The sequence below is a fragment of the Gadus morhua genome, chromosome 18 (assembly GCF_902167405.1).
Source record: "Gadus morhua chromosome 18, gadMor3.0, whole genome shotgun sequence".
NCBI lineage: Eukaryota > Metazoa > Chordata > Actinopteri > Gadiformes > Gadidae > Gadus > Gadus morhua.
Genome location: NC_044065.1, coordinates 12351816 through 12375067, shown reverse-complemented (window position 1 = coordinate 12375067; position 23252 = coordinate 12351816). Strand labels below are relative to the sequence as shown.

The window sequence follows — 23252 nt, the reverse complement described above, 5'->3', positions numbered from 1 at the left end:
TCCATCACTAATGTGAATTACTTATGATGTCATCTGTTTCTGTTGAGGAGCCACCAAAACTTTGAAAGGTGTCTAGTATGTAGGCATCACAAATTACCCCATACTTGAAAACATTCTTCTGACTCAAGCTTATGGATTTTACTGTCGATTTTTTAAGGAAATCGAAGAACATGTGAAGGGCCAGAAATGCTAGGTAGGAGAACCCAATCAGCCTCCTGCTGTATCTCCTCCTGGGTGGCTCGTGTGGTGTGCGCAGCCATGGATGTCGCATAGATATCCTCATGCCCAATGTCTTCTCATCATTTCGATCTCGCATCCCAGATGTGTTTGAGTGACAGATAATTCTTAACTTTCGTTTTACAAAGGCATAGAAGCAGTTTTAAATGTTTGGCTCGTTTCATTTCATGGCTTACTATGCCAATGTTGTCATCCTAGCATAATAAACTGTCTACATAACATGCCACAAAAGACAGAAAACAAAAATCTAGAAGAGAGAAGATGAGAGGAGCGGGACAAGAAAGAACTGGTGTAAAAACACGACTTGTCGATCGCTCATGATCGTTAATATAATCCGTCTTGTTCACTGCACCAATATTCTCATTCTGTTTCTCTCAGGCCTCGACAATGAACACAACGATGAACAAAACCTGAAATAGACTGAATAACGCTGTTAAAAGTGGAACAGAGATCTGTATAGAAGGCTTTTCTCGCTGTGGAGTTTTCGGCTTACTTCTAACCGGATTTGGCAAGATCCAAGAGGGCATTTTGATTGGCAGAAGTATTTTGAGCAATGTAAAGCTGCAGCCATATCTGGAAATCAATTTCATCTCAGCCAAGGCCAGACGGATAATACGAAACGCAAACGTTAATACTACTTCAAAATACTGCTGATAAAATATGTTATTGATCATTTTCATAAAAAAAGATTGAAGAGAAAATCATGATAATCACAGTATTTTCCGTGTCAGTTTGTAGCCCATTTGTCATTTGACTCAATATAGTTGTCAGATGACCTAAATTATTCATTATTATTATTTTATATAATTTTTCAATGGAAGTTGTAGACTATTATGGCTGCAACAAACGGCCATTTACCAGCCAGCCGCCTAATACGTCCATGGCCCTGAACTTGGGGATTATGTAGTGGGGTATCCTCATGCCCTGCAGTTTGAAGCTGCTGATAACCCTTACCCTGATCACCTCAGCTCTAAACACTGCTCTCTGCTTGTTTCTCCTTCTGAGGAATAAGGGAATACAAAACGATGATATACAAGTAAAAATAATAATAATGAAGACCAAATATCATACTGAATGTTTGTGTGAAGTATGATTGATGATGATGTAGGCATGTTTTCGTCTGACTCTTCGTTTAACTCGGGATAAAGTCAACAGAGGATGATTTAGTTTTGTTAATTTCTGGAAAATTGAGTATTTTCTGCCCAAATTAGAGAAGTCATCACATTTTGGGCATGATTCACAAATATGTATCAGAAACGTATAGGTAGGCCATCTTCTGTATTGTATCGTCATGTTAACAGTTGGGTGAGGAAAGATTACCTAGTCGGGCCGCCTCATAACTTAATTAGCTTGAAACACACAGGAGCATTTCAACAACAGCAGTTGATGAAGCGGTGGTAATTTAGTCAAATTATTGGGTAGGCTACCAGACTAATTTTACTTATTTGTTGAAATATACAATATTATCGATTCCTCAACAGCCTTCATCTTTGCAATCCAGTTTTTGGAACAATTTCTATTTTAAAGCTGAAGATATATCTGATTTGTACATAATGTATCCTCCAGAAAACCCTTTACACATTTCAGTCACAAGGTAAATAAGATTTGTGATGATTTATTTTACAACCCATTGGCAACTGAGCAGCACACATTTCCTGTAGCACAGAAAAAATAAAAAGAGCAAGTAGATGTTCAAATATACATGAGGACCAGATACTTTAAATACAATGTTAGGGGAAAATATAGGCAGCTGAATAGCTATAGTATCCAAAGATTAACTGGTGTAGGTTTCGTCAGTCACCCTAGTACATCAAGTTTGGTAGAACCATGTGAATGATGTTGTATAAGATGAGTATCAGCCAAATCAGCTGCACAGGATTGCTTACATTTGTTATCATCACCAAATTACAAATGTTGTGGTTGACTTGAGATTTCGTGGACAAGTACTTCTCCTTTTACACAGAGGACACAAATAGACAACACAAAAAAACACACAACCCTCCAAAACAAGGGCACTGAATGTACACAAGTTGAAACGGCACTGAATCTCAAAGTGCAACCCCAAGACCGCGTGAATAAATGTTGACATTTTCTTTTTTAAATGTTAAAAACGCTGATAGACATGCTTCCTTTTTTAGAGAGTTAATAAATAAGAACGGGCTTTCAGAAAACGCTTGACCTGGCGAGGAGGTTAGGCTGTACGGGGGAGAAGGGGGTTTGGCCAAGAGGTGGTACAAAGAGCAGGGAGTGTTAAAGTAAAACCAGTGTCAAAAGTGAGGAGACAATATCATTTTACTGGCATTCACAGTATATGGACGAGACCATCTGTGTGTAATGTAAAACGGACAACCTGAGGGAACGTCCAAAGACATAGATACACACACACACCAACTGGGCAGATACCGTTTGGAGGGGGAAGAGAACGATTAAAATGTTCATTTTAGATTGGATATCCTGCAACGTTTTACTGAAGCAGGGGGATGATAGGCAAGTCATCTTCGCCACGCTGCCCGGACAAGCCTGTCCAAAGTTAATGAACACACAGGACGGTAGTGATGGCCCAGTCACTGTGGAGGTCAAAGATGTTTGTGTGCGTGTGTGTGTGCTCTTACAGAGAACGGCCACTCTGGGCCTCCCCCTTCATTTCACATCGCTAAGATTTGAGTACCGGTTCTTGTTTCCCTTAAAAAGGTAAGGTGATATTATTAAACAAATTTAACATAAAATGTGCTGCCATGCGTTTGACTTTGATTCGTGTCTACAACTATAAAGTAACAAAATTAACCAATGTCACGGGCAAGAGTGGAGGACTGAACTGGCCCGGGCTGCTGAGAGAGTTAGAATTAAAAACAAACCGTCGTATTGCGGCAATTCTGTTACGTCCGCATTTCCTTTTATGATTCTATACTATTTCTGTTAATAAATCATTACCATGCCAATGAATCAAACACTTCAGATCAGACATGTATTCCCACATTCATGAACCAGACAAACCCCAAGTCCCACCCCTGCAGGTGCTCTCAATACATTCAGACCACAGCCCAGTTGCTAGGAGACCAGAGCATCCAACATTTGCACTTGGAACCCCACCTGAAAGTACAGTATTTACCCAAAACGCAAGCCCTTGCTTCTCACAGTCACACATCCAAGTGCAGCCGACGGAACCGAGAACAAAACTCCCCAACACTCCTCAAACTCCACTTAACCGTCACAAAGCCCCGCCCACTCCGCCCCCCCCACCAATCCAACGCCTCCTTATTCATTGCTGTGCTTCTCCCGTCTCTCTACTGCATGGCCTTCATCCGGTTGAGGGCGGAGCCGGCCTGGAACCATTCGATCTGGGTCTCGTTGAAGGTGTGGTTGAGCTCCAGGCTGTCCGTGCTGCCGTCGCGGTGCTTCACAACGGCTGTCAGGGGCTGGAGGCGGGGGCGACACAAACCCAAACATCGTTCACTCGGCCACAACGTTTCCATCGTCATTTCCATGACTGAGCTTGGAACAGTGATGTTTCAGAGAACCACGTTTGGCTACCAGGTGGAATGAAAGTACGCAATTATGTGTGGTGTATGTAGTATTTAATGCTGCAGCCATGAGCTTTTCAAATGAACCAACATGCAAAATAACGTGTGACATTAGTTTTAGATCACTCTGATACATCAAAGATTTTTAAAAAATTGTTGAAAAACTACATAAATGTCACAAAATGAATTCAAGATATTAGCTTTGAGATACACAATCAAGAGTATGGTGGTGGAGGTGGGGGGGAACTGTGGATTAAAGACTCACCGTTCCTGGTGTGAAGCCCTTCAGTCCCTTGATGGAGATCTTGCTGTCCGGGCGGATCTTGTCATAGTCGTCGGGGCTGCTGAAGGTCAGTGGGAGCATACCCTGCTTCTTCAGGTTGGTCTCTGTGGAGCAGCAGGAGATGGGGACGGGCAGTGTTAATTCACCGTACGTCATATCGCCTCTCAAAGAAGAGCTGATTGGTTAAAAAAAATGTAATATTAAATCCATGAAACCTTCCAACCCAATCTGAAAACATGTTTCGGTTTCAACTTTACAAGGATTTACAACTTTACAACGATGCAAATCCATGGTGAGCGGCCTCTTTAAACTAATGTCCTGATCATAGAAGAAACATTTGGACAGCAGTTCTCTAATCGGTCAAACCAAGCCTTGTGACTAGACACACACAATGCACCGGACCCGGAGTCCCTCCCTGTTGCACGAGGTGGTGTGCGTACCGTGAATTCTGGCGAAGCTCTTGACAATGATGGCAAGTCCTCCCAGGTGCCTTGGCTCAAGGGCGGCGTGCTCCCTGCTGGAACCCTCGCCGTAGTTGTCATCTCCAACCACCACCCACGACAGACCGTTGGCCTACACACACACACACGCGCACAGACAGTGTTGGTCAAAACAGTCCCCATTTGTCTTAATGCTTGTAGTAAATGTGCACTGCTTTGCACATTGTTCTTCGTCGCGTCAGGTTTGACCCTCTCCCCCTGTGGTTATGAACTCACACCGACAAAATTAACCTTGGTATGGTATAGTTTGTCCATATTATGTTATCTACAATTACTATTTTCAACCAGCTCTTAGCTTAGAATTCCCTGGAACTATCAGTAGTGAATGCTGATCAATAGGGATTTGAATAATGTTCTCAATAAAATCTATCTACTATACAAATAAATAATACTGGACAGCCCGTACCTCTCACTCCCAAACCCCTCCTTGTCGCACGCCCACCAGCCAGTCAAGCTACTCTAAACTGACTCAGGTTAGAGTGGACAGAGACTGTATTTAAATCCAGAAAGTCTCCCGCCTACCAACTGGAAAGGGCTTTATCTTACATATTGCAACGTTAAAGTTCATCACACCAAATGCAGTCCTATCTCAGTTTAGTCTCTATAAAATAAAAAACTTTCCCTCTTCTTGGTCTATCGTATGACCTGTAACTTGCACCTTTACTGGGTGTATCGTATGGGCTGCATCCCACGGTCCAATCAAAACCTCTCCTCAAACCTCTCCACCGCCACCCACCTTGTAGTGACGAGCCACGTCGGGCACGCCGCCCAGTTCGCCCGTCAGCTGGTTCTTGATGCTGTTGATGCCGTCGTTGTCGATGTTGACGGCGCCGATAAGCATGTTGTTGGAGATGTTATCCAGGTGACCGCGGAACTTGAGCCAGGGCCCGGCGGCGCTGATGTGGTCCGTGGTGCACTTGCCCTTCACCTGGAGGAGTCAAAGGGCAAACGTCATCAACTAACACACAAATAGACGGACAGTCTAGTGGGTAGTTGTTTGACTTCTGAGCAGGTTCTGGGGTCATGCCCATTGCGTGTAGTCTACCTATAGCCATATTTCAGCATTGATGGCTAACCCCTACCTGCTCCTTAACATGCAAGTCGCTTTGGCTTAAGGGCTGCTTAAGGCTCACGCAACGCAAGGGGGTTACGGACCCTGGCGTCCTTCAGGACCCTCCTTGCGTCCACCGCAAGGGCCTGACGTGTGCCTCCCAAAAATGGTAACTCTCCTTCGAGGCGACGCAGCAGGAAGGGCTGTGATTGGTCGGCTTGCTAAAACCTGACGCAGAACCATAAAGGTTCACGACTGCGTCAAAGCGTCTGCGCGGTCATTGCGTTGCGTGAACGTGGAACCATAATCAGCCCTTTAAAGCGTCTGGTACGTCACTTCATTAGGAAAAAATTGCCGGTTGGTGATTGGCTGAGCAATCGTGTGCGTTTGACCGTAAGAAGAGCTTTTCCAGGCCCCGGGACTGACCTTGATGAGAACCTGCAGGTCCTCCAGGTCTCCTCCGTTCCACCGGTCAAAGGGCTCCAGCAGCTGCAGCCTGTTGCTCTGGGGGTTGACGTCCACCTTGAGGCTGCTGCCGTCGGGAGGTGGCTGCTGGTACGTGTCCTGGCCGGGGTCGAAGTCGCGGGCCGGCAGCTCGTCGCCGCAGGGTGGCTCCAGCATGAACTTCTCGCCGCTGGCGGACGTTAGGTAGTCCGTCTCGGGGTCGAAGTCCAGCGTGCCGGCGATGGCCATGGCGACGACGATCTGCATGGCAGGGGGGAGATGAAGGAGAGGATCAGCAAGAGGGGGTTTGTAAGAACTTGATTCTAGTGTGTGTGTGTGTGTGTGTGTGTGTGTGTGTGTGTGTGTGTGTGTGTGTGTGTGTGTGTGTGTGTGTGTGCGTGCCTCGGGGGAGGTGACGAAGGCGTGCGTGGCGGGGTTGGCGTCGTTCCTGGCGGTGAAGTTCCTGTTGAAGGATGTCACGATGGTGTTCTTCTCCCCCTTCTTCACGTCACGCCTGCACCGAAGGACAAACGCACACAGGTCATGCATGGACACAGCATGTATATTCTGACCTACTTTTTGCCGTCTATCTAGTTCAACTGGTATAGTACCCATACTACCAAGGTAAGGAGTTGTAGGCACTCGTAGCACTGTCAGAAGTGTTGAATAGAAGTGTCTAAATGTGTCCCTTTAAGCCACGACACCACTGACTGAAGGTTGAACTCATGATTTGTCGTGTTGAGGTTGATCATGAGGTTGTCATTGATGGGTTCAAAAAGGGACAGAGTGTATTCATGTCTACCTGTCCCACTGTCCTATGCAGGGTCCACAGGCATTGGCCAGGACCACTCCGCCCACGTCCTCCAGAATCTTGGACTACAGGAAGAGAAAAAAATAATAATTCAACTTTTAATGGTTTGAGTCAGCGCCCTCATACGAACAGCATTGTTTAAATTGACTGATCTCTATCGAGTTGCCATCTTTCCATTCTTTCATTTTTAACATACATTTATGACATAATAATGCAATACATTTTAAAGTTGTTTTTTCAAAGCCCATCCAAATTTCAATGTCAATCATTTTGTCTTTAAAAGCCATCTCACTGTACAGTCACTTACTTAACAATAATATTCAAAAGGCTATTCCATATTAATCAAGAAGGGCACCCGTCTTTACAGGTTTTGGATAATATTGAACAGGTTTTGGGCAACATTATACTTGCTTAACCAAAGGGACATCTGTGTTCCATCCATCTTTCTCATGCTATAAATATCGGTGGGTAAAGCCCGCTGGTACTCACGTATCCGTCTCTCTCGATGGTGGCCCGGATCTGCTCCGAGCCCGGGGTGACGGTGAACTGGGCCTTGCACTTCAAGCCCTTGTCCAGGGCCTGCTTGGCCAGGGAGGCGGCCCTGCCCATGTCCTCATAGCTGGAGTTGGTGCAGCTGCCAATCAGCCCTACAAAAGACCCAACAAACCGCTAGGTGTAAAAACAATCTGAAGAAAGGTACAAATGAGTCCCTTCATAGGACTCCACATCACTATTATGGATAGAAAAGGGTCTGGTTTGGTCATCAATCATGAAGAGGCCCCTACCGACTTTAACCTCCAGGGGCCAGTCGTTCTTCTTGGCAACAGCGCCGATCTCAGACACTGGGTGGCACAGGTCGGGAGTGAAGGGCCCGTTAATGTGGGGCTTCAGCTGTACAACAAAACAGAACCAACATGCAGCCTTAATACTGGTTCTACGGAATGACAGCATGATAATAGAAAATACTTTTTCGTGCATACAGGTTTTTTTTAGCCTTAGAGATCCAGACCATAATTAATTGACATTAGATAATATGGGTTCTTAAAACCCCCAAACACATGTTAAAGTAAGATATTCCCACAGTGCTGAGGAGATTCAAAGATGTTAACTGTATTGATGCTAAATGGTAATTTTAGTTTCAAAAGTTCATTATAGAAGGCTGCATGGGACTGACCTCATCCAGATTGAGCTCAATGACCTGGTCGTATACACAGCCCTCGTCGGGGACCAGCAGGTGTGAGAACTCATCGGACAGTGCAGCGATGTCTGTGAAGGAGGACCATTACAAGTCAGTTTGAATATCGAGAAGCTGGTGATCAGAAATCACCATTTAGGCAATTCCTGATGCATACATCGGCAAATCCCCTGTTATATACAAGTCAACTACACCCCTACTATCAAAATCATATTAGGTCGTCAAACTCTGCATTCAGTCCGGTAAATGTGCTTCACAATGTCATCTTAACCTTTTTTCAGAGTTGACCTTCATTGCATAAACTGATAATGTACACCAATCTCCTGATTTCGGCCCATGAAGCCAAACATAAGGACTAAACAGAAACACACACTTGTCTGTTTACGTGACGGGACCAGTTGGTAAAACCTGAATGAATGAAGAAAGTATGTGATTACCTCCGCGGCCTGTCTTCTCCAGGTAGGTCTTCATGCGGTGATTATAGGGGAACACCGAGGTGGTGGCGCCAATCTCAGCTCCCATGTTGCAAATGGTGGCCATTCCTTCAGTTCAATGAACATTAAGAACATCCTTCAGGGAAAAATCCAGTGGCTCCCAAAATTTTGAGAATATATTTAATTTGAATACAAAGTCTAACAGGGGGTGTGCCAAAATGATTATGTAGTTAAGCGTTCAATAAAACAACACCCCCCCCAACCCCTTACAAGACTTTAAACGGTAACTGTAAGGACGTGAACTTCCACTTTGAGCATCAGCCCCATGTAGCAGAGTAATTCCATAGAGGCCAATAGTGGGAAAGAGACAGAACTGCACCGAATAAATGCAATCTAAAAAGGGCAGTTCTCAGAGATGCGGTTAAATGAAGGTGGGATCCCCTCCCAGATACACAAAAAAAAAAATCAACCTAGTAATCCAAGCCAAATTGCTATAGCAACAGCGCATGAGTCATGCAGGTTAAACCTCTCATTGCTTCCTAATTTGCAGCCGACTAGTCTCCAATTAATCGCCCAAAAACAGGAGCGAGTGTTTGTCTTTGGACAAACACCAAGCTGGACCGGCTGTGTCTGTTTGCCCATGCAAACAGACACAGCCGGTCCAGCGTGGCGTTTGGCAAGCCACATGTAAATCGTTATCAACCAAGTGTGCCGCCTGGTGGGTACTGACCAGTGCAGGAGATGGAGTCCACTCCGGGCCCGTGGTACTCCACGATGGCACCAGTACCACCCTTCACCGTCAGGATACCGGCCACCTTCAGGATGACGTCCTTGGGTGAGGTCCAGCCAGACAGGCTGCCAGTCAGCTTCACGCCAATCACCTGTCATCAGTCCAGGAAGGAACAGCTTAGATACCGTTTTTAGGAGCACTTCAACAAGTTACATAAAAATAGATTTACATTGAAGGGCTTTTTTTTAACTTTTTTCTCATGTACCATCTTTGCCATCATGATTGACTGTACACCTTAAATGCAGCATCTTCATGTAGACAACCACAATTGTTGTGATTATGTTTAAATGAAGAGGGACAACAGACCAATTAGTCAAGACAGCTAGGGTTAGAGAAGGTTTAGGGTAACAGAGGAGGGCTGCCACGTACATTAGGACACTTGAGCTCCCAGGGGATCCCAGCCATGACGTCGACGGCGTCGGCCCCTCCCACGCCGATGCAGATGGACCCCAGGCCCCCACCGTTGGGTGTGTGGGAGTCGGTCCCGATCAGCAATACACCCGGGTAGGCGTAGTTCTCCAGGATGATCTGGACAGAAGACAGACGGGGGTTATCACCATTTAAATCGCTGAGGTGAAGCTGATATTTATATATTTTTTTTATAAGAGACCCAAGAGCTGACCTACCTGATGGATGATTCCAGAACCGGGTTTCCAGAAGCCGACTCCATACTTGGCACCGGCGCTGGCCAAAAAGTTGTAGACTTCCAAGTTAACATCCTGTGAATGTGCAAAAAGAGATAGCTCAGTATAACATACAGCAGGTAGGACGAGGCTTAAGGCTTCTTTCCTTGAATCAGGATGGAAGTGGCCGACCTGCCTGCAGGGCAGGATCGTGGGCTGAGCTCACCTTGGCCTTGGCGAGGTCCTCGGGCCCTCCAGTAGCGGCCTCGATCAGGTGGTCACAGTGGATGGTGGAGGGCACTGCCACGCGGGGCAGCCCGCTGCTGATGAACTGCAGCATGGCCATCTGGGCGGTGGCGTCCTGCATGGCCACACGGTCGGGCCGCAGCCTCAGGTACGTGCGCCCGCGGTCGATGTCCTGGTTGTGGGGGTCATCCAGGTGACCATACACAATCTTCTCGGACAGAGTAAGGGGTCGGTTGAGTCTGGAGACGTAAAAAAGATACGGCCATATTTAGGCCCATATGCCAAGTCTGAATTGTGAAGATGTTTTTTTCCACTTTGGGTGTCAAGTCAAACTAAGCAAACTTGAATAGGTGCCATCAATGTAATGTACATCAAGAAATGATGTCTGCCAGAAGGCTTGATAAAAAATTAAAGCATATACTGCAGCCTGGTATTGACCTTTTGCGAACAATGTCAATGTTTGATTGGAGTTTCTCGTAGTTGACGTAGGAGGTGGTCTCGAAGCGGCTCATTGACACTTTGGCCTTGGCACTAAATGCAGCAGACACATGCATGCGGCGTGCCCCCTGGCCCAAGGCCAGCTGAAAAGGGCAAAACAAAGTAAAGAAAGACACGTCACTTTGTGGTCAGAGGGGGGTTTGAGAAGATCAAGTTGAGTAAATAAACATGGAGGAAGGTAGAGGGTAGAATGGTGGAAGGGTAAACACACTGTCCAAAGAATACTTTAAAAAATAAAATTGTTCAACGAAAATAGTAGAAATAAAGGAAAGAGGTTGGGGAGAAATGCTGTGGGAAATGGCATTTAACTGACCAGCTGAATCTCCAGTGGCCAGTCCCTCAAAATGGGAGGCAATTACAAAGAAGGAGCGGTTCCTCACAACTCCACAGCAGAGGTTTAAATAACGGTATTTTCCTTATCCGTTAGAAAATACATTAAATACCTTACATAACGTCCTAATGTTAGATTATAGTCCCCTGCTGCTTTTCACTTGATTGTCAAAATAGCTTGTGCGATTAAAGACAGATCTCATGACAAACGATTTTGCATAAATAGCAATAAAAATAAAATGACTAAGATTAAGGAACACTTGTTATGACCCTGGGAGATGTATTCTTGGACAAATCACTCGGGCTGTCAGTGACAGCCCTGCTAGATGTACGCACTAACCTTGTGTTAACCTTGCTATCAAATATCATGTTTCTATATGTACCATTTGTAGTAAATATTACGTTGCCATTTGTGGACATAGTCCATCACAGTGACAGGTTTAGGAATTAGAAATCTGGTCGTTATATGTGAAGTAACGTAAATGATAAAGTTGACCCCCGCAGTGTACTTCTGGCTGAGCGAGGGGCACGATGACCTGGCCGGGCGACAAGCAACAGTTCAAACTGCCCGGTTATCGAATAAAACTATCCTACCAACGACTACCATGTCTAGAACCATATTAAAGGTTAATTCGACTCTCATGCATCTTTAAATATAGACTGTTATGGATTTTTTAAGGCTTACCTGGAGCCGGGCGACAGTCAGACAGTACGTTGCCATTTTGTTCACTGACAAAGATGTGTCGAACAATAGTGACGTCAGGTTTTGTTTGGAGTACGGGGCGCATGTCATTGAAGGACAGTAAATACTTATTATTTGTATTTAGTAATAATCGTTTAGTAACGTAATAATAATTTTTGAATAAGGATTATATTTCAAAACTTACGTTTAGATGTAGGGTATTTATACATAATATCACGATAATTATAGTAGTAAAGATAAATATATCTTTCAATCGTTTTAGTAAGCTACAAGGACCAGACTGAACTAGAGAAGAGTAAAAAGGTTCAGGTCAGAGCTATTTAGAGACTCATAATAGGGAATACTCTCTAAATGGCTCTGGTTCTGATAAGGTAAATGTTAAAATCTGTAAGTTAACAAAATAGTAGTCAGCCATGCAAAATTTAATGAAGTTTCTGGAATTTATTTATGGGTTACTGTGTTTTGTAAATAGACGGGGTCTTTTTTTTTTTACTTTCCTTATATAGGTACATAGGTGTAGGTTTGTTATGATACCGTTTATAAATGATATGATTAAATCAAAATAATTTAACTTTAAACTTGAAATATCAAACCAACATAAAATAGACGCATGGGTGATTTGCAAAATAGCAAAAAATACAACACATACTGCATATAAAAACATACCTAAACAAATATTAGTGGTTTGAGCAGCAGAGGGCGGTGTTTTCAACTCAGGCAGAAGACGTGGCTGTTCTACACGAAGAAGAAAACACAGGTCAAAGTTAAACAATCGAAGGCGCTCCGGTTGCGTTTGGCAATAATGGCAAAGCATCATCCAGATTTGATCTTTTGTCGGAAACAAGCCGGTGTTGGTATGTTTGATGTAGTACGATATATATTTTCTATTTTTTATCGGGCAGGATTAACATGGACTGCAATCTGGTTTTGTGTAGCTCGAAGTCTCCAAGCAGGCTAGCATGCTAACGTTACAGCATGGATTTCATTGATATCCTTATTAACCAGCAAAACTTGTTCATTAAATATACCAATGAAATATTTGCCTTTGCTTGATTCGGCATGTTTTTATTAGCCCATATGCTGATGTTATGCTAATCAAATTCAATGCATTAAACGTTAAACTACTATAGTCATTACAGTATGGGAACTACTAGCTCCCTTGCATAGAAAACCTGTTTATTGATGGCTACTTTGTGTCCTTTTCAGCCATTGGAAGACTGTGTGAAAAATGTGAGTATCTTTAGAATTTTCAGTGACAATTTGATGGTGGACAGAAAAAGATTCACCAAATTGATTTGAATTAATTTGATCTAGCAAAAAACGTAGACTGTATTATTTTGCATGTCATTACTATGGTTAAATCATACCATATTGTATTTGTTAAAAATGGATTGCACCATATAATCCAGGTACTCTATATTTTCATCTAATCATATTGTTCAGTCTTTCACTGTTCACACTGTTTCAGTCTATTCTCAGACTTGATCAATGCATTAATAGATTTGTTTAATTTCCTCCTACTCATGCAGGTGATGGTAAATGTGTCATATGTGATTCCTACGTGAGGCCGTGCACACTGGTGCGTATCTGTGACGAGTGCAACTACGGTTCCTACCAGGGCCGATGCGTGATCTGCGGAGGGCCCGGCGTGTCCGATGCCTACTACTGTAAAGAATGCACCATCCAGGAGAAAGACGTATGCTTTCACAATATTTCATATATCAAATATTCATGCAAGACTGAAGACTAGAGATGTTCCGATACAATTTTTCCTTCCCGATTCCTGAATTTGAGTATCGGCCGATACTATATACCGTACCGATACAGCATCTAGCATTGTAACTACTAATAGCACTTGTATTGTATTGAATTACATTTATAATTATAATAATACGTTTGTATTCTTCTAGTTAAGCATGAGCATCCATTTTTTTTCCGACTTGATAGCTCGAACGCATGTATGCCGTAGATGATACGTTTCCCATTCCAACTTTCAACCTCCGACTATTAACAACCTCAGCATAACACTGCACGCGTTTGTGATGTTCTTGGCCTGTGTAGTAAATTAGTCATGTGATGGTATCGGAATGCTGCATAGACTTGCGTGCTCGCCGATACCCGACTGCCATTTAGGCATCGGTATCGGAACAACTCTACTGAAAACATTTTATCAATTATACCTGTTTGAGTCATTTGAATTCACTGGAATTAAGGTCAAAATAGACTAGTAATAGCGTACAAATTGGTTTATTACCTAAATGTTCTTTTAGAAGAAAAGGAACCCCTGTCACATGCATGAACACTTCTTTCTTGTTCTTGTCTACAGAGGGACGGCTGTCCCAAGATTGTGAACCTGGGCAGCTCAAAAACAGATCTGTTTTATGAGAGAAAGAAGTATGGTTTCAAGAAGAGGTGAAGATCCGTTGGCGTTTTGTTTTTTGTTTTTTTTGGTAAACTAGTTGGTAAACTTTTTTTGGCTTATCAATAAAGCTCCCTTTTTGCATGGTTTCTGTGTTCTTTTACCTCTGGCTTTACCTCTGTATTTACAAATATAAGCGCAATATAAACCCCCTTAATGATTTAAGGGTTGAACAGTCAAACGGCTACCACCTGGTTGGAACACAGCGTTTTTTTCGCCCTTATCCCAACTGTCCATTTGTGGTTTAATACAAGTTTACACCACTAGATGGTGATCTTTCACATTCTCATGTGGATGTGGACGTTACCCATATGCAAGATAATTGTCTCCCTGGTGTGAAAAGATTAGTTGAGGATGTCCCTTATTGCATGGTTTTATAAATGCCATCCTTTGTTGGAGATGATAGGATTGAAAGGGCAGGTCTAAATGTAGGAACTGAGCAAACATGTAATGGATCCTTTGCATGTGCATTTGATTGCAATAGGTAATTTAACAATCTTTTTTTGTTTTTAAATGGTGGAACATTGCAGTTACTTATCACACAACTTGTCCAAACTTAAAGAAAATGAAGATTCGTATTGCCACTGGTTAAACTACATATACAAAGGTATTTTTGTCTGGGTTCAGGCAAAGCCGTAAGTGTATTCAGCTTGACAGTGTGTTTTTTTCCGGCCAGGTAGTCGCGTAGCATAACAAAATTCATGGAGGCCGAGTTCTATCGCCCAAAACAAAATAGGCTTTATTTTAGTTCCAATCAAATACATGAGTATTGTAAACCAAGTAGTGCATTGACAGTGAAAATACACTTTTTTCCTGAAAGGATCCTGATACAAGTCTAACCAGAAATACGAAATCAATGCAAATGTGTGTTATTAAGCAGTTATCAAACAAAAAGTACTTTTAATCTAACTTTGTAGGCTGGACTGGCAATACATTTTAACTAATGCCAAAGGCAAGGCTAATATCCCATTTATGCAGTCTTTCAACATTTAAAAAGTATCCCTGAAACACAACCCTTAAACTATATATCTAGTTATTTACAAAGCATGCAAACATACTACATATAACATTAGACAAGATAACCAATACAGGATAGAGTTGACAGTTTCAAGCATGACAAACCCTAGTGTTGGACCAGACTAACTAGAACTCACTGTCAAGGCTTATATGGGTGTATTCCTATCCGTTAAGTTTCCTGAATAAAGACAAGTTATTTGAGTTGTGAGGTTATATCTCTTTGGACCTAACTTGCCTCTTAATATATTAATATAAGTCAAGAGCGGGTAAAAAAAAAACTTTAAAACTGAGGTTGTCATTACAAATTATTTGAGTCTCCGTGTGGTGTGATATGGCAGGTAAGAAGATGCACAATTTAGGACAATTGATAAAGATGTAGACCCAGTGACTTCATCAGCAGTAATTATTAACCACACTTTTTAATAAATCGAATTTCCATCTTTCCATCTCTAATGTTGTCTAGGGTGAATGTTTTTTTCCGTTAAGGCAAACTACCAACCAATGTTCCTTTAATTCTACTATTTCCATTTAACATTACTATATTTCCTTTTTAAAGTTGAATTGGGTAGTGTTTACATTTCAACCATTCTTCCCTCTTACCTCCCTCTATGGTTATTGAGTCAACTTGATCATCTTTAACTACAATGGGACAGGTCAAGAAAAAATTGAATGTCCAATGTAAAGGAATGACCCCCATTTAATCATTTGAATTGAACAGCAAACAATACATTAATTAATCAGTCCTAGGCCAAGGGCTCTGCCACAGGTCCACTTAAAACCTGTGAGAAATATTAGATAGAAAGGGGCGGTCAAAAAGCTGTTACTTATAGTTTCCCTTTTCTTTATTTAATAAACCTCATCAGATCTAGGCTATCTTCTTCATTTACCATTACAAATGTAGATGAACATTTCACTCTTTGCCACACAATTTGAGAAACAACTTAATCACAGCATTACTCATTATTGTAGTGAAGCCACCATGGAAGACATTCATAGTTTTCAACCAGTGACAAAATATTGACCTTTGAGCTGGCTGCGGTTTCTTTTATAAAACAAAATAAACTATACTATTTAATATGGTGGGAGACTAGTCTGAGCACGTGTGCAACATTGGCGGCCCTGTGCCCTGTGTACATGACAGGGTCTTGAGGAGGGCGGACGGGGTCTCTTACAGGGCTCCGTATTTGGCCTGGAAGCGGGTCACCGTGGTCTTGTATCGCCCGCACTCCTTCCGCAGCTCGACAACCTCCGACCTCAGCACCGAGTTCTCGCGCTCCAGGAATGCAGCGCGCACCGTGATCTGGTTCTCTTTCAGGCGCCGCGCGTCGCGGGATCGCTTGGCTGCCACGTTGTTCTTGCTCCTCCGATGCCAGTACTTCTCATCCTGGGGGGGGTGGGATTAACAGTTCAAATGAAAACAGGGGAAATAATTACAGAGTAATTAATTAATAATTAGTCTTTCCTCTGGGTCGTAACAATATTGAAAGGCTCATAAGCAGAGCATTTATTTGTAGGATGGTGTCGTGTCTAGTGTTTTTGATCCCATAGCAACTACACTGTGTACCGGGTTTGATCCCCCATATCTGTAGCCCGACCTAAAGGCGTCCTGAGTCAATAAGCCCTACTACTAGCTGCGTCTTAAGGACTTGGATCGGGATTCACAGGAGGCCACATACAGTTCTTAGAAAATGACTAAATGGTAGTATATTTATTAAATTGTGACCACATCAGAGTTAAAGTTAAAGGATGCTTGCGATGTTAGAATATTAACGTCTCATTTGGACTTGAATTTGTTTTTACATACAAATAATCATCTCTTCCTCTTGAGGGGAATGTTTGTGTGTGTGTTGCCAAGTGGGTTCACTCCTGTGAACCCAGGAGAGTGTTCCCGTGTCCAAAACACAAGCGCACCTTCCTCTCCTCAGGAACCAACACCTTCTTGGCCTTCTTGATCATGGGCTGGGGCTTGAGGTCTTCGTCTGTGAACTTGTGTTTGCGGGGGTTGAACAGCTCGCCACCGGGCACACTCGACAGCACCAGGTCGGTGTGGTCCGGCTCGAAGGCGATGTCCACCTCGATGTCCGCGGGGTCCGTGGGCTCGGGGGTAAGCCTGCCCTCGTCCGTGCTCACCTCTGGAGAAACACAGGATCAGCCCAATGCAGCTTCTGCTCATGGCGTTTAGCATGTGCTCTGAGTCCAAGCCCTGAGCTTAGGCTGAGAACCAGTTGTGTGTAAATGGAGTGAATATTGGAGCGACAACAAAAGTATTAAGTTTTGCATGAACCGTTCTCAGTAAACACAGGGGAGGTGTTCTGGGAAGCCTTCTCCACACCTTGCAGCGCTGCATCAATAACATGTTGACTTCTAAGTGGTCGGATAACAGCAGCGCTCTCGGTCGGCAACAATCACCAGAATCAGAACGCTTCATCCTTGCAAAAGCCAGGGTCAGCTAAGGAATAGAGGCTCCACTCCCAATATATCGCTATCGGTACGGTAAAGATATTCATAGAAACAAGTGCAAGCATTAACAATTGCTAGGTTAACCCATTCCTGTTTACAACAGAGATAGCTAGGATAAGACGCTACACAAAGTTCTGTACTACATTTAAGTGTCAGGATGTACAACATACAATAAGTGCGGACATTAAAAGAAAGACCACCAAGTGTCTAAGCTAAAGACATAGACAACAAAAGAGACTTGTTGCCAAGTGAAAAAACGACAATAAGAATCAAGCTTCAAAGCATTTCAGATAACCTCACTCCGCCTACATAGACAAAAGCACATTGTTCTCATAGACCAGACTTGATGTCTCGTCTTGTTTTCTCCTGTACCTTGTGGGCGAAACCACCCTGCTCTTTATAAAGGGAATGCGTTTCCAACTAGTCCACTTATATTTCCCCCTGGCTCCCCTGTATGCCTCTACAACTCAGGGTAGGTCTCTCCCGGGATCTACTGTTCCAGAAGTGGCCCTACTCACCTATGCAGATCTCAGACTCAACGGCTAGCTCGCTGGTGCCGACGACCTCCTCAGACTGGTCAAGTGCCGTGGTGGGCAGCAGGGTCGCTGGCGACGAAGGACACTTTGGGGTCACCGCTGCCTGGCCTTTGAGAGCCTTCTTCGGGGAGCATTCGCCTGAGCTGCCCATGTCGGAGTCGTCAAGGGCTGCGGCAGCGTTGGCGATCCCGTTCTCCAAGAGGAACTCCTCAAGGTCCATGTACTCCAGGTGGAAGTTTTCGCCATCGTATGGGATGGTCTTGTCCCAGATGGCCGGGGTCAGGGCGGCAGAAGGCCCAATGTCGATTCCACCCATTTCAAGGTTGTCATCCAGACGAAGCTTATCCTTGTCAGAATCTAGATGAGGAGACAGACAAAAACTATAGGCAGTAAGAAACAAGATAAAGCAGAGATAGTCATCAACCAGGGATTACCTCGGCGAAATAACAAAATATATCCTAGTAGTAGTAGTCTCTCACACGTGTCAACACGATTGCATCTTGAGTAAATTTGGTTAAAGAACGAGGCATACTCGACATGAAAACACAACGTCACGTGACGTTGTCTTACGGGGGACAAAATGTACAAGGGTGACGATACCTTTTTTGTGGTATGGGGAAACATACGGAATGCAAACTCGATACAATGCACACATTTTATTGATAATAATATGACACTAATTAGACTATAAATACAATAACTATTACTTTAATGACAGGCAGCATACCATGTATCGTGAGGCTCTAACTCTAGGCATTCATGCTTAATGTCATCGATTGGACGAATTTACTAGTTACATAGAGAAATACATTAAAGACACACAGTAGGCTACTTGATGCTACTGAATGGTGTCGTGGGCTCTCAGCAACTTCGTCCACCTTCACGACATTCCTGACGAGAACTTACCGTCGTCTCCCTCTAGTAGATTCGGCGGGGGTACGTCCATTATCTTCTTAAAAACCAACGGCAACGAACCCAGTCCACCACTATTGGTAGTTTCCATTGTTATAGTTATCGGCTCCCCTGACATTTTCTTTCTTCTGTACTATTTTACGAAAATAGGATACTCGGCGACCTCCTCCCCCCCCAACACGGTAGTGACCGAGATCGATGTGTGTGGCACGACTTGGCGCAGTATAAATCCAGATATAGTAGTACTACGACAGTGGTGGTCAATGTATAACTTCGTCGGACACCGCTATTCTACTCTAAAACAAACAGACAACGGGTATTTTTCCCATCGGGGTAAACCGCACCTCTTATCGAATAAAACACAGCAACCGTCTGCGTCGATAGGCGCATCCTAAACTTTGCTGCACAAAGGGGGCGGGCTTTGAGCAAACCGAGAGCGGATTGGTCGGCCGAGTTATATACCACTCGTTTTACTATATATTCATGAGGAACGGGTTAATGAGGGCAAATGGCATGTGGGCCTACTGTTAAAAACAGTACGTTGAGCCAAAAATGTGCATCGATGACAAATTAAAAACACAACCCAGTATGAATTATTTGCATTCGTCCCCACAGAATTTATTACAACCATGGTCCTACATAGTCCTATGTTTCATTAATTTACTTTCATCTTAGAGATGCGCGGTTATAGGTTACTGACGCTGACAATAGAGGACTGTGTTCTTCATCCAATTTGATTTCTTAAAAAAACCAAACGTAAGCCAACTGATTTGCAAAAAAATCACGTGGAAACGCATGTGCAGACGTGCTCCGTCTCGTCTCCTACTCGTCCCTCCTAAGCAATGGGTTTCGCATACATTATGCAGAGCAAGAATGGCACAGGGTGTCAAGAAGTTATATGAATCACACGTAAATGGCAGGCAGCTGTTGGTTGTCTATTCTTGGCCGTTTCGTCTTCTTCATAGGCTAAATGGCTATGTGTATGGTTAAATTAAGCTGAGATAGCATAGCCCCATATACGTGCTCGAACTCCCCAAAAAGAAAAAAGTGATGAGTAAAATCAGGATTACGTTGTTTTCTTTAACTTTTTAGCCATTTAAAAACTAGGGTTAGGGTTATAGTTGTGTGCTGACGGACAACCTACGTTCAACAAAGAAATATATTAACACTATTATATTTGGTGGCTCTAGGTGTCTATAGGACACAGACAAATGCTCATATCAATTATGATAATTGTCTCAAGATTTAATGTTCTACCGCACTAACTTGAAAAAAAAAATGGTCTCGAAACATGATTATGGCTTCAAATGTCATACCTCAAATGCCAGACCAGAACTAGCCAACTCTGTCCCACACAGAGCAGTCATTCGATTTGTGTTGAAACCAGTTCATTAAACTGATTCATCAGTTTCTACCAGAATGATTAAAGTGGATCAGGTGTTAAGTTATTCTGTTAAGGTGGAAGGCAAATACGCATTCTGCTTGGTAAATATGCATATTATATTTAACATAATACATGCTGTAAACTGATACTCTCTTTTGTCTTGCCTTGGATGGTTTGAATCTTGACTGATTAAACTTTTATGTAGGCCTATAAAATGATATATGTGAGGGTAAGGGTTCGAGAGTTAATGTTGTTATCATTGGTTTTGTATTTGTTTTATTGTCCTTATCTTCTTCAAGGAAACTAAACGAGACCAAGGGTGCACCAGCTAAATCCCCATGGAACCGACATCCCTGTTCCCATGTAGACTGTATGTACAGTAAACAAAGGCTGTGTGCGCGTATGTATGAACACACCAGTCACAGCACAGTTTTGTTGACTAGCCACAATGACTTCTATGGGGTGCTTTCAAAAACAACCCATCACTATAACTACCAACTTGATCTACCAACTGGAAGGAAGAGATAGGCAACGTCCTACTCTATAGCTTAGACACACCCATCTAATCTTCCACTAATCACTGGTAGGATAAGATTATAAATCCTGAATGAATCCCTGGCCATTACAATGATTGTGTCAATGCAATCCCAAAGTACCCATATATTTTTCTAATGCTGTTTTGTAATTTCAATTATTCTAAAGTGACAATTATTAAACTCGTGCATTCTTTGGAATGGTTATTGTAAGCCCCTTATGGTTTTCTGTTGTGGCATTGGTTTAAGGCTCATTCACACCAAATCAGCAGTGGACGCTACAATGCAACCGTTGCATGGAGGGCGTCTTCGGAATGATCAATGGCTTAAAGTGATTGGCCACCGCAGGCTGACATCGGGTTGCGTTTCTCCAAAATGTGCTATTTACATTTCGCCACAGGCCGGCTGGGTCTTTTTTCGCAACCCTATGCGGCCACATACCGCCGTAGTTTTAATGCATTACCCCTATAGAATGGTTGTGCCGACAAAACCTGATTAGGTGTGAATCCCATGGGGGAGAAATCTCCCCCCGCAGCGCAGGAGGAGCGGCCATGACATATTGCTCCATGGACCAGAGGCAGTGGTTATACTCTCTACTGCAAACACCGCCAACGGTTGTGACAAGAGGGAATGGGGGAATGTAGACTTCCTTAAAACAATTTTTTTTAAAGTATGCCTACAGGTTGATAAACAAAAGTGGCATATTTCCAACCAAGGGCCCACCAGCTCATCAAAATCATATCTGAATGTATTCCTACTCAAAATATTTGGTCGGTAGAAGTGACGTCTAGGTCAAATTTGAACAAAAAACACGACTATAGCGAGAAAGTTACATAATACAGGCCTACTGTTTGAAATAACGCTCTCGCTCTCTATAAAAAATGGCTCGCCAGAGATGAAATTACGCTATAGTTGACCATGCATGGCAATATATTAACATATACAATTAAGCCGCGTAAGTAGTACAACTATCAGACACTATCCTCGTATCACACCATGTAGGCCTACATAAACCCATAGGCTACATGTTAGCAGGAGACTGTAACCTCCCTGACAGTCAAAACGGATATCTGTTCAGATTACCTACTGTGGGATCACGTTTTGTATTCATTTGTGGCAGGAGCGCCGCCCCACTGCCAACATCTGCGTGTTTTACAAATGTGTGTTTCCCTCTACCCCTGTAGACAGCGACTTCGACGTATGGGGAAGATGTTAATCTTGTTCTCCTTATCAATGGAAAATCGGCCCTTTCGGTTCATTAGGCATGCACAGAACAAGCACAAATACCAACAGCACACTCTTGCTGAAAGCTGTCATCTTTTTAAATTCGATGTCTTAAACATTTATGACTCACAACACAGAAGACAATAAGGCGAGAGTGGCTGTAAAACACATTAAATACATTTTTTTTAAAGTTTGACAAAGAAAGGAAACAACCGACCTACCGGTAAAAATCTAAATTAGGCATAGGAGTCATTTAAACAAATAAATAAGCAAGACTGAACGGATAACTGCATTGATTGATTTGAGGGGACGCAGCTAGGGTCGCTATGTTAGATCACATAACACAAACTCCGGTTCACATTCAACAGTCTGGCCTATGCATTTACCATAATCATTCAATGAGGTAACAAACATGTAGGCCAACTAAAGATAAGAAAACAGTAATGATGTCGGCCTAATAAACAGAAGAAAACAGTACAATAAGCGCAAGTCTCATAATCAACGTTGGAATCTCGGAACACTATGCAGCGTGACAGCGAATGCACATTTTGCTCAGAAAACATCTTACCATTATCAGGAAAAGCAGGAATAGTAAACGGGAAATCAAAAAGAGTTTTGAAACTCATTTTGTTGATCCTTAAGTCAATTATAGGCCGATAAAATCCTGGTGGACGGGCAATAGTCCAGTTATGTGAATCTATCAATTAATTTAGTAAGAAAACTACTAACACTGACAGTTAATCAAGACATTCAACGTATTTTTGCATAACGAACATTAATCCCATGCCGGACTCGTGAGTATTCCGAAGTTACTTAACGTAGCACGCCTCTTAAGAAGGTGATGCAGTTTTAACCAATCCCGGTCGTGTATGGCCTCAACACACATTAGCAACCACGGAACGTGTTATGATTGGCACACTGCTTTACACAACCTCAGTCAGAGCCAATACCTTCACAGCTATCCAAGAGAAGAACGCCTACATAAACGTCATCCTAGCTGCCAGCGTCTCTCTGTCACCTCCAACTGTTGCGCTTGTGTCGCTTTAAACGTGAAAAAATATTACTAATAAGCTAGTACTCCCCTCATTTTACGTCTTGGAT

General features: G+C 43.1%; 3 protein-coding genes across 4 annotated transcripts; 1 reads left to right on the top strand and 2 right to left on the bottom strand.

Moving 5' to 3' along the window:
- Positions 1-1836: 1836 nt before the first annotated feature.
- On the bottom strand, positions 1837-11725 carry aco2 (aconitase 2, mitochondrial). The gene is made up of 17 exons (XM_030340312.1): positions 11649-11725; positions 10574-10716; positions 10116-10374; positions 9893-9985; positions 9636-9794; positions 9207-9357; positions 8480-8584; positions 8022-8113; positions 7633-7738; positions 7337-7494; positions 6839-6912; positions 6439-6550; positions 6019-6297; positions 5278-5469; positions 4482-4614; positions 4024-4145; positions 1837-3653 (listed from the first exon to the last, which is right to left on the bottom strand). Exons 1-17 carry the CDS (start codon positions 11682-11684, stop codon positions 3522-3524), a joined length of 2346 nt encoding a protein of 781 aa, XP_030196172.1. The 5' UTR covers positions 11685-11725; the 3' UTR covers positions 1837-3521.
- Positions 11726-12377: 652 nt separating this feature from the next.
- On the top strand, positions 12378-14174 carry phf5a (PHD finger protein 5A). The gene is made up of 4 exons (XM_030340678.1): positions 12378-12520; positions 12873-12896; positions 13196-13362; positions 13993-14174. The coding sequence occupies exons 1-4, from the start codon at positions 12469-12471 to the stop codon at positions 14080-14082; spliced, it is 333 nt and encodes a 110-aa protein (XP_030196538.1). The 5' UTR covers positions 12378-12468; the 3' UTR covers positions 14083-14174.
- Positions 14175-14798: 624 nt separating this feature from the next.
- Positions 14799-23022, bottom strand: tefa (TEF transcription factor, PAR bZIP family member a). Of its 2 annotated transcripts, none has more exons than XM_030340677.1 (4): positions 22720-23022; positions 18081-18455; positions 17014-17234; positions 14799-16486 (listed from the first exon to the last, which is right to left on the bottom strand). In XM_030340677.1, the coding sequence occupies exons 1-4, from the start codon at positions 22775-22777 to the stop codon at positions 16271-16273; spliced, it is 870 nt and encodes a 289-aa protein (XP_030196537.1). In that variant the 5' UTR covers positions 22778-23022; the 3' UTR covers positions 14799-16270. The 2 variants fall into 2 exon arrangements, with proteins under 2 accessions (XP_030196537.1, XP_030196536.1); XM_030340676.1 differs by lacking the exon at positions 22720-23022 and adding an exon at positions 19005-19425.
- Between the last annotated feature and the right edge of the window lie 230 nt (positions 23023-23252).